At 28.6% G+C, this 12,471-nt stretch overlaps 1 protein-coding gene across 2 annotated transcripts in view; it reads right to left on the bottom strand.

The window, feature by feature from the left end:
• Positions 1-8,005: 8,005 nt before the first annotated feature.
• The window catches only part of LOC106461614 (EF-hand calcium-binding domain-containing protein 2-like), a 28,440-nt gene continuing 23,974 nt past the window's right edge, over positions 8,006-12,471 (bottom strand). For both annotated transcript variants that reach the window (XM_013921453.2, XM_022388618.1), the window contains exon 6: positions 8,006-10,932. In XM_013921453.2, coding sequence (XP_013776907.1) covers positions 10,817-10,932 — 116 coding nt within the window. In that variant the 3' untranslated portion in view covers positions 8,006-10,816. The remainder of the gene's footprint in view (positions 10,933-12,471) is intronic.

The raw sequence follows: 12,471 nt of genomic DNA, 5'->3' as shown, positions 1-12,471 counted from the left end.
TATCTATACACACATTACATTACCCTCTTTTATATACCAGTCTACCCTCTATCTAGTAAATACTAGAGCATTCGCCAAAATACGGGATAGTTCTAGAAAGTAGAGGACGTGAAAATCACATGATCTCGATGACACAACAGTATGTTATGCCTGCATATCACATACTATTTCTATACTGTCATGTATATTTCAACTAAACCTTTTTCATTACTTTTTTTGCCACTTTAAATACTTGTGTTCACTTTTTGATTTCTTTTTGTTTAATACTGTGAATAATGCTCCCTGTTTTCATTTTGACTTCAGCACCATGTCTTGACTCTTTTATTTCACCTGTCACAAACCACTGTATATTTTCTTCTGAACATTAGACCCAGGGACCTCTCATTTTGCAGAGATCAAGTAGCCTGTGTGCAGGTATCACCTTGAATTACCACATAACCAATAGAATTACTTCTAGCAAAGTGTATCTTTGTTTTTGCATTATTTATGGAATAATTAAACATATCTGGCTTCATAATGGGGTCTTTACAAGCATTATTTAAACACATGGATACAAGATAAACATAGGGTAAAATACTAAGTGCATTCATTTCTCCAAATTTATTTGAAATCCCAAATGCAGAGGACACCCTAAGAAGCAAAGGAAAGGAGTAGGTCAGGTGAAAGTATGCAAAAAAAAGGTGACTGGCAAATAAGAACAGAGAAAAAATGGTAACATAACATACATTTATCATAATTTCACTTAATATAAAAAATAAATTGATATAGGATAAGCTTCCACAAAGCTTATACAGCTTATTGTGGAATACTCAATAAGGAGTTGAACGTACATCATCTGTAATTACATAATCATTGGCATGGTCATTAAGAGTTCAAATAACTATACTTTTTGGACAGAAAGGAACACAAATGGTTATAAATTTGATCCCGATTCATCACAAACTTTAGATAATCAATTAGACACAATATAGTATTTCACATGTTATCAAATCTCTAATAGTTATCAACAGCATCTGAAAATTACAGACAAAACTAATAAGTGAATAAATAAACATTACAATTATCTCAGAAATTAACTGTTTTGTAACTTATATTTAATTTTGTCACAGATATTGCCCAATGAATTAAACCACTAATAAATTGTATAAAAAACAAATCATTTAACTTACAGTCAGAATAATACTATCTGGTAATAACTTTTCAATGTTTATTATTACAAATGGCTGCATAAATTTGAAAATCAAATACCGTTATTAATTTTGTAAATTGTTAGTAAATATTCAAGATTTCAGTTTACTCTATGTTTACATAAATTTCAATTACATTTAACCAAAACATTAGTTTATCAAAATCTATTTGTAAAATTTGTTTGCTAAGTTTCACACTAATATAAATTGTAGTCAAGGCTTTATCATCCACATATTGATATTAACATACAAGTTTCATAGTAATGTGCTCAAAATGAAACCCTGTAAAGCCTCATATCTATTGGACCTCTACTTGTATTTCTAACTGCAAACCTTTTACTCAAGTAACCAATAAACCATTTTTTATAACTCACCTCTTATACCCATCAAGTACAAGTGCAAAAATGGCATTATAAATCTATCATAATAATCATATTTCTAATTTTTATGTTATAGTAAAATTGAAATTAAGATATTATTGATCTTAACATAAAAAACTAATGTTATTACAACACTAATATCACTAACAAACATTAAAATAAAAATTAAAAAGTTAAATCCAATATCAGTCCTTTGTGAATAAATTACTATTCAATGAATATTACTTAGTTTGTCTATTAACATCAGTTGATAACCAGTCTTTTAAATTTATCTTTAATTCTAATATTCTATTTATATTCCATAAATCCCTGGTGAGTTGGTTCATTATATGTGGTGTTTTATACCTTTTTATTCTTTTTCCATACTTATTGTTACATTTTGGAATTTCATATTTATTTTCTAATGTTCTAATATTATACATATGATTTTTAAATATTTCACTATTTGCACTGAAATAGGAATTCATAATTAGCATATATTTATAAAATGCATATACATCAAATAAATGATTTCTTATAATTTCATCTTTTAATATAACAATTTATTAAATTTGCCCTTTTTGTTCAGAATTATCAACTTAAACATTTTTTTTTTCTGAATTATATTTCATTTTTCTAAGTGAATTCTACCTGTTGAGCCATATACTCTTAGTAAACTTTCCGTAATTTCGTTCCGACGAAACTTTAGCGACACAAGTTCTTTACTTAATAAAACTGGTTTATTCTTTCCGAATACAACTTTACGATACACTTATTTTCAACAATCGCGCTAAAACAAACGCTATATCAACGAACGTCAATAATACTTCTGACTGCAGTTCAATTACTCACTATCTTCACACACACATATTACATTATTATCCCGTCACGTTGTCACCCTCTTTTATATACCAGACTACCCTACATCCAGCAAACACTAGAGCATTCGTCAAGGTACGGGATAGTTCTGGAAACGTGGCGTCACACCAGTCATGTGACTCACTGACGCAACAATATCTTGTATCTTCTATAATTTTGCTGAAATACGTCATAATTTATTGCAGATCATATTTATATCTTTGTCTCAACTAAAACATCATCTATAATTAGTTACAAGTATGTCTTAGTATTAATGTTTTCAATACACATACAATTACAGTTAGAATACTGCTTATTTTCTACAAATAAGTGATCATATTTAATATTACATCTTTGATTATAACTTTGTAAAAAATATTTTATTAATATTATTCATATGTTGTGAGTGTATTATCATAGTGTTTATTTTATCAGTATTCATATAGATTTCATTTATATTTAGCCAATAACTTTAATTTATTAAAATCAGCTTGTAGAATTTCTTTTGCCAGCTTCCACACATCAACATGAATTATAGTTAAAGCTATATCATTTGCATATTGATGTATTTTACTCTTTAAACCTATGTTTACAATACCATTAACATACAGATTATATAGTAATAGACCCAAAATAAAACCTTGTGTAACATTTTTGAAAGTCACTGGATTACTAATTATTTCCCCAATTCTTGTTACCGCAACCCTATTACTCAATTCTTAAACCAATGTAGCTTCCCTTTATACCCATCAAGTATAATTTTTCCAGTAGTATTTTATGATTTAATGTTTGAAAATCTCTATTTAAATCAAAAAATAACACAAATACCTTTTTATTTTTATCTAATTGTAAATTCAAATCTTTTGAAATTTTTTCTAAAAGTAATGTTATACTTTATTTTTTACAAATCCATATTGATAATTGTTTGTAATATTATTTTTTCAGTAAAGTCCAACATTTTGTTATATGCATACCTTTCCATTATTTTTTCAATTACAAGTGAAGTTGAAATTGGTTTATAATTATTGAAATCTTTCTTAATTCCTGACTTACAAATATGTTTTATCACTAATATTTTAAGTCCATCAGGTATTTTCTCTTTTTCGTAGATTAAATTGAATAGGAATGTTATAACCTTTGCTAAAACACTAATAAATCAATATATGGTTTTATGTACCTTAACAGCAAACCATAAACTCCTGGTCCTTTGTTAATATCCATTGCATTTACTATATTAATAACTTTTTCTACTGTTATTGGACGGAAATAAATTTTACTAATTTGTTAGAATATACTTTTAAGATAATTATTTCTATTTATAACATAGATATTATTGTTATCTGCCTTATTATGATGACTTTTAGAGCATTTATCATAATTATAAATTCGTTATCAAAAATATTAATTGTTTATAACATTTATAATACTACTTATTTTGATTTTATTAATCATTAAAACATTATTTATACTCTCTATCATAGTTTGTTTTATAGTCTTTTTTTATATACTGCTTTTTACATTTACCAATATCATCCTATGATCTGGTACTTTTCCTTAATCACATAAGTTATTACATCTCCATTCTGATCTCGTGTTAACATTTATATTTTTACTGAAATCCATTAAAATACAACAAATTTTGATAGTCATTTATGAAATTACTGTTTTCATTATTCCTATTTTTTATCATTAATGTCACCAAGATGTACTATATGCTTATAGGTTTTTAATTCATTCAGTAATTTTTCCAAATGATAAGAATTATAATTTGGAGGTCTATAAATCATTTACCTCAACAGTAAATGATAATATTTCTGCATTTTCGAAACTTAATTTCACTATTTCTAGAGATAAATGTTTTTAAAATAAATTAAGATTCCTCCTCCTTTATAATTCCTACATTCATAAAGTTTTTCATAACCCTCCAAATTATAATTTTGAATTTCATGTTTTTGTAAGTGTCTCTCTGATTATTAAAATATCTAATAATATTAAAACTTCACCAACAATTGTACAAAACTATCCTATTTATTGTGAATATTGTTAATAATTATATGTAACAGATTCAAAATATTATCTTCAATATGTTCTAATTTACAATTAGCATCATTTATACCTTCATTTTTCACAGTTTATATCAGTATAAATATCAGAATAATATTCATAGATTATAGAAATAAAAAGAAAAGATTAAATTATAAGTTTACAAAATTGCTACCCAAATTTAATTTTATTATATTATCAGTTTCTGCTTTTCTTGCAAAATCATTACCATTTTTTTTCTTTTAATAATTTTCTATTCTTCCAAAATAATTCTTATTTCTCAACCATTTCTGTTTATCAAAAACACTTGAATTTAACTAATATAGGTTATCATTTTATTATTATACTTTGGGCTATTAATACTTCCTCTTTTTTTATAATCTAGTACATGAAAATCTTGAGTCACCCTCTGAAGAATATTTTTTAGTTCCTTGTTTATCTTGTGGTTTTATTCCATGTGTCTCTTAAGTTGCTGGCCCGGCATGGCCAGGTGGTTAGGGTGCTCGACTCCCAATCTGAGGGTCATGGGTTTGATTCCCTGTCCCACCAAACATGCTCACCCTTTCAGCCATGGGGGCATTATAATGTGATGGTCAATCCCACTATTCGTTGGTACAAGAGTTGGCGGTGGGTGGTAATGACAAGCTGCCTTCCCTCTTGTCTTACACTGCTAAATTAGAGATGGCTAGTGCAGATAGCCCTCGTGTAGCTTTGCGCGAAATTCACATCAAACCAAACCTCTAACTTGCTTCTTCATTCATACTGTTCCTTATTATTAACTTGAATCAATTATTTTGAAGTTAAGTTAGTATTTTAAATATTATTAATCTTGAAACTTTCCATATCCTTTTTTTACAATTTTGATATCTTCTGCATGCTTGAGACTTCTATTAAGGGTATTTCATCATACTTAGCTGACAAAGTTTATGGAATCTTTGATTTCATTTATACCCATTTTTACTTCATCTAACACGTTTAATTTTTTGCTTATATTTTAGAGTATAGTGACGACCATTGGATTCTATAAATTGCAATCAATCATATCCAGACCTAGCTGACTTTCTAGATCTTGTCTTGGCCTTCAGTTTCCATGTATATGAATGAATTAGTTGTTTTAGTTACAGTTATTTACTTGACTTCTGTTGTTACTTGCTTTCAAGGTAGATTCTCTGTCATTGACTAAACCTGAATTTTCTGTTTGTTTACTGGCTTCTCAACAGTGAAACAGCAGTATGACATTTTTTTGACATCACACATACATCTGTATGTCATCTCTGCCAAACCACTGCATTGATAGTGAAGTAAACCTTTACAATTTCCATTGCATTTTACATAGTCTCCATCAGAAGGTAAAGGCTTTATACAAACATCACAACAATCAGAAGCCATTTTATGATTTATTGCTTATTTCAATGTATAATTTTTACCATAAAAGGCATGTAATTAAAAATCTTACTATAAAAACTCACATTATTATTGAGCAAAACTTCTATGTTCAATCCTCAATAATAATTACTTTCCTTTCACATAATATTTATCTCTAACTTTTGTGACAAAACATGAATTTGTGTTCATCACATTCTAATTATTTTCTTTTCACTTAATATTTAATCCTACCTTTCAATGGGTAGAGCCATCAGTACACCTGATCACAGCAGTAGTTCAGACAGAATACTAATTGGCAAAAGTGAAACTTCAGGATTTATTGATTTTAATATTACCACAGCTAGATATGGCAAAGCTAATGTTTTTTATTTGTTTTTCAAGTACTTACTTGATAGAGTTTTAAAGGCAGTATGAGCACAAGCCCAGTAAAATAATATGAACAGTTTGTAAACATTTTCAACATCCCCATTATTGTCAATATTTTTCTCAAAATGCCTCAAACAAGACAATTTTTTACATCTTACACCTATCCCTTTAAAATCTCAAGTCTATAAAATTAAAATCATGTTGAAAACCAGTGTTATAAAAATTACTAATTCGAATAACTACAATTAAAATTTCACTTAGAAAATCTAACTGCAAACATATATATATATATATATATTAAAGCTAACTCATAAGTTTGGAATAATAAAGAAGTCTCTCATTACCAAACTTACAGTTTAACTGTCTCACAATGGAGGCAGAACATTGTGTTATGATTAAACTACCTTTAACAAGTGAACTTTGCTTAACCTAAACTTATCTTTAGCAAATAATAATGAAGAAACAGCACAATGGGTAAAAATTAATGAGAAAATCTGGATGAAAATATAATAACGAGCTTAACAAATTAACCTCAAAAGTCAATGAATTCCTCATTGTCACTAAATATCCTTGGTGGAGATATTCTTTCACATACAACTAAATCGCCTGATAAAATCCTTGTTTGTTTTAGAGAAAAGCCACATTGGGCTATCTGCTGCAACCTCTGTGAGGGAATCAAACCCCAGGTTTTAGCATTATAAGTCTATAAACTTACCACTGTCCCACCAGGGAGCATGAAAACCTTAAATGAAAAAAGCAATAAAATATAAATAGTACAGAAAAATTATTAGGTAATATGTTTACTCAGAGTAGAAAGTGAAATATACTAGTATTAAAAATGGACTTCTCTTCATCAGCAAATCACCCACTTGTTCATATTATTATTGTTTCTCAAGTTTACAACAAAATTGGCTGGGAATTTTGCACCAAAACTTAGACAGGTATAATATATGAATTGCTGCATATGTACATGATCTACTTAAATGTTGATTTATTTGGTTATAAATACATAATAGATGCTATGTTGTTCTGAGCGGCTGCTTTTGTACTCAACATGTTAAATGCGTGTTTACATGAAACTTCAGGCACAAATCCACCCAGCATAGCAAATAATTACTTTAAAAGACATGAAGCTTTATTTAAAGCAATGTTTTAGACATATTTGTATTATTTGAAAAGGCTGCTTTTCTACAGGTAAGACTGTATATGTGCTTACTGGGGGCTGTCTTACTATAGCAGCCATATGTGAAATGTCACTGATAACATCCTTAATGGTATATTAAATGAAAACAAAATAATATTCATGTGTGAAATTAAAAAAACAACAAAAAACATGATTTAAATTTCTTACAACAGAGAGCACAATGGAAAATAGGGTCATCACATCTAGTTGTTTACTAAAACCCAATAAAATTAAACATAAATATATAAACAGTGAATGAAAATAATTAAAAGGTGAATTTGAATTAACAAGTGATGGGTTTGATTTTATAAAGCTAATCTCTGGAAATAGCAATAATATAGCATTAAGTAGAGAGGCCTAATGGTTCTTTTCAGTATCCAACCAGAACAAGTTAGCCTGAATGTTATGGTATTATTCAAGCATAAAGTTACCTGATTTTCACAATAACTGGGGATTTGTGGACCTAGTAAGCAAAAGGCCATGATTTAATAATTGGTATCAGATGGAAATAGAGAGACAAGACATAATGTGATGTTGAATAAAAACTGAATACATTGTTTATTGAAAAAATATGGATTGAGAGCTGGCGGATTGTTTGAATGAAAGACTACTGTACAGTTAAATTGATTGTATGTAAACTGTATTTTATAAATTGTTGAAATAAAATAAACTTTACTTGTGAATAAACTAAAAGACAGTTGGTACTAAATCACTTGAAGGAAGATAAGCACACAATCAGCAGAAATAACAACTTCACAAACAAATGATTAGCACAGAATGAGCTAGAAGACAGCTGACTTGATATGTTTAAAGTAGAAGCTAAAGTTGGCTGGTCATTTCAGTTAACTGCAGTGCATTTTTTACATGAAGTACAGTTACTAAAATAATCTAACATCTTTAAACAGACCACAATTTACCGAGTCAACAGTGTTAAGGGTTATCTAGATAACATTAACAAATTCATGCAAGAACATCCAAAATTACATAAACAGTGATAAAGTATACCTGATATTTTTAGGTCTTATGTACAGGGATAAATATTTTAAAGAAATATTCCAAATACATATAATAACATTGAGTGTAATAAATTAATATTCAATAAATTCAGAATCACTACTGTTTAATGTTGCTCACACTGATTCAAAACAAAATTTAAAGCAATGCAAAAGATAAACACACACATAATGCATGTGGACAATTTTAAATTGAATAATTATCAAAATATGAAAGGCATATTATCCCAAATTTGTTTCCCTCCTCCCTTATGTTTTTACCAATATTTTTATGTAATTCCACATCGTCTTAACAACTCAGATTATGGAAAAGGCATTTGATTTAAAATACAAGACAAATTTAAACATTAGTATAGGATATCAAAGTAACTCAAGGTTAAGAAATTTAATTTCATAAAGAGTTACCAATATTCTAACAATTGAAAAACTAGACTGCAAGTATACAAGCTGTATTTAAAAAAACAAGGAAAAAATAGTTTTTGATAATTTGAAGGCAACAAAACCATATGGGTAATAAATTCTCCTTTTTTAGTTGTGTTCAACCATACACTTTTAAGTACAGGATATTATATTTCTCTAGACCAAATTAAATATCAAAATCTGAGATCATTTCTAATTTCAAATCATATTGTTCTACAGCCATACCTCTTGAAATTACTTAGTTATCTCAACAAGTACTTGAGGTCAAAAAATTAACTTGGACATCATTAAAAAATGTGATTTTACATGTTTTGTTACACATGGCTTGTGATGTAAAATAAAAATAATGAATATATAATAAATAAAAAAAGACCCTACAAATTTATCTAGTCAACATGCTTTAGGCATAGCTTTTGCAAGAAAACTATTAATAAGAAATATTTTGGCCTATTCTCTGAATTGCGCATACCTTATTGTATATAAATACGTAGAAACTCAATAGTGCTAGAGAGAAAATAGGAATGGAGTGTAGATGATTGGAACAATGTTGTATAGTCAGATTTAAACAGTTTAACACAGCTGGGACAGATAAGGCATGGAGAAAATCTCACTAAACATTGAATCCACATTGTGTGGCACTCACAGTTAGAACACTATGTAGTGGTGTGAACTAGTTAATATCAGTGGGATGAGCTTGAATGTAGGATTCACTGCCAACACCAGAGGGTCAACTGTTGGGTGCATTGATAGATACTTGGTCATCCACTATTCCAGATACATAAGATCTTGTTGAACCTATGCCATCCAGAATCATGGCCAAAGGAAAGATATTCCAAATAATGTTGTCAGGCAGTGTATAAATCCACCACTCCTTTCAGTTTTAGAACACAGGATGAGTAAAATACCTCACATTGTTAGTAGTTCATAACAGTGAATATTCCTTATGAGGTTTAACATACTGCTCTTTCACGCTCTCTATAACTCTAAAATAAGGAAAGTTGCGAGCACAAAGCTTTTACATGGAACACTTTCATTGCAGGACTACTTTAGATGACAACTACTACCTGAATAGACATTATTAATAATCACAGGTAATGGTAACATTTTTAACTAGTTTACATTGACAGGATAAATCAATCATCATCTCAACAAAAATTATAGCATTTGCATGAGACTCGAAAACATAATAGGAATAGATAAATATCTAAATAAAACTTATTCACTTAGGTTGGGGGTGTATGTATGTGTATATATATATATATATACACACACATAGCATAGTTCTCAGGTGTGTGCAGGTAACATTGTAGTTGCTGGTAGAATGTTCTTTCTTCTTTAATTAGTGATCAGGATATTGTTGTTCAGAATAAATACTGTTAACTGTGTGACTAAGAGTTAAGTCATGTGATGAACATTTGCCCTCATTACTTTCTTAGGTAACCATGCAGGCAAATAAAGAAAAAAAAGTCAGGTCACTTGGTGGTTTAAATTGTTTCACCTAAAAACCATTTCTGTTTTATTTTTCATAACCTAATGTGTTAGGATTATATTAGATTTATTCTTTATAAATTTTTTAAACCTTAAAATGTTTTTCAAAATGACTTTTTAACCATGGTGAACCAAAATAAGAAAAACTGGTGTAAGTTGTTTATTTTGAACAAAATAACAAAGTACATAAATAAAAAAAAAGCCAAAAGGCTCTTACATATATAAAAACAAACTAGTCTGAAATACATAAACACATCAGTTTAAATGCAACTCATCTTACAGATCTAGAAAAATAATCTTCTTTTTAAATTGTGAATCTTATCAATACTTTAGATTAGCATTTTTAGAATATAATACTATCTTCTTTTTCATTCTGAAAAATGAACTAAAGACTGAGTGAGGCTTAATTAATTGAACATGGGTGTAAGTGAAAGATATCTACATATAAATTAATATGTGATTTATGAACAGTATTGTAAAATGAGATCAGAAATATAAGCTGCACTGCAAATGTCACAGATTCTCAGAGACCAAATGAGAGACATATTCCTTGTAGTTGATGTGACCTGATTGAGGATCCACAGCAGCAGAAAGCATTTCTTCCATTTCATCTTGTGTAAAACATTCACCTTTAGATAAGTATTGATTAAAAACATTTAGGCTTTCCTTCTTCATCATCATAAAATTTTACTTAAAACATGGCTAGACACAGTTGTAGTTATTGTAAAACTGAGTCCTTAAATCTATAATGTCTAATTAACTTTGTAAATATTATTAATAACATTTTTCAATTTACTTTAGAAAAAAAAAAAAGTATTTTTTTATGTTGAAGTTTGTGCACTAAAAGTAATATTAGCAACAACTCTTTTATATATATGTAAATAACAACAACAACAAAAAAAAACAGATTAAGAGTAATATATTTTTATTTTTAATAACAAAAACAAAATTTATCATAAACATAATAATCCTGTTTTTGAACATACCGGAAAAACTGGATCATAAACAGCCTAAGGATTCATAAAAGTAATTGCATTCCATGAAGTCATAATAACTAGTCAGTAATTATGGAAAGAATAAATAATAATAATATGTAGTTGAAAATGTAAACAGGTTTTAAAGACAAATAAATTTTGTCACACATTTAATAGTTACTTATTGATTTTCAATGAATCAACAGCACAGTGTTTTTCACAATATTAATAATTTCTACATAGTTGCAAGCCAAACATAACCAAGTTGTTAGCATGCAGGGCTTTGGATGTCATAGTCCCTGGTTTACAACAAATTACCTCAAAAATAAAAATCATATTTACACTTTGGGGCCACAGGTACATTATAAGAATGATGGTCAAATTGCAATATTTGATTAGAAAAGCCTAAGAGTTTGCAGTAGGTGATGCTGAGTAGTTGTCTTCTTTCTAACTATTCAGTTTAAAATTAGGGACAGCTAGCCCTTGAATAACCTTGCACAAATCACACGAAACAAAAATTTAGCTCCAAGTAGTTTTGCATATTTTTGGAATAATTCTATTGGAGAGTTAGTGAGCACCTTTCAGACTAACCATTACATGTGAAATATATATAACAACAAAAGCTAATCATATACGTTTATATGTAAGTATATGCATTTCTCGGTGACATCTGAATTTTTCTATTACTTTTCATTTCTCTATCTGGAAACATAAAACTACTTTTATTGTACCAAATTCTTGACCTTTTTTTCACTGTCACCAAAAAAACTGATATAACCAGAATGCACTCTGACTTTTTTTATCAGTTTATTTTGCCAAATCAATTATTTTGTTTTAAAATTATTTGTAAGTTATGTTACAAATGTATATCAGGCAGGTGGTACCACTGCCTATGTAGGGATGGCTCAGATTGTTCATCAAAATGGTATTTTAAATATCTCCTCAATAGATCATCAGAACTTTACAATACTATACAGTGTTTCCTTTAATAACAACATCTATGTAATGACCGAGTCACAAGTTCTGGGAATGTTTGTAAATATCACAGCAAAAAGTTTGAATTTCTTGTTATTCTTTCTTCTGCTTCTCTTTTATTACATAATAACTCAAAAACCAAATCAATAGTGTCAACCAGTTTCACTGAGGTGACATAGTTTCAAACAGAGTATCCACTTTTATAAGTATTATTAAGAA

Source organism: Limulus polyphemus, unplaced genomic scaffold (genome assembly GCF_000517525.1).
Source record: "Limulus polyphemus unplaced genomic scaffold, Limulus_polyphemus-2.1.2 Scaffold998, whole genome shotgun sequence".
In the NCBI taxonomy this organism is placed as follows: domain Eukaryota; kingdom Metazoa; phylum Arthropoda; class Merostomata; order Xiphosura; family Limulidae; genus Limulus; species Limulus polyphemus.
The sequence above is the reverse complement of the archived record's forward strand: the minus strand, read 5'-3'. Positions and strand labels throughout refer to the sequence as shown.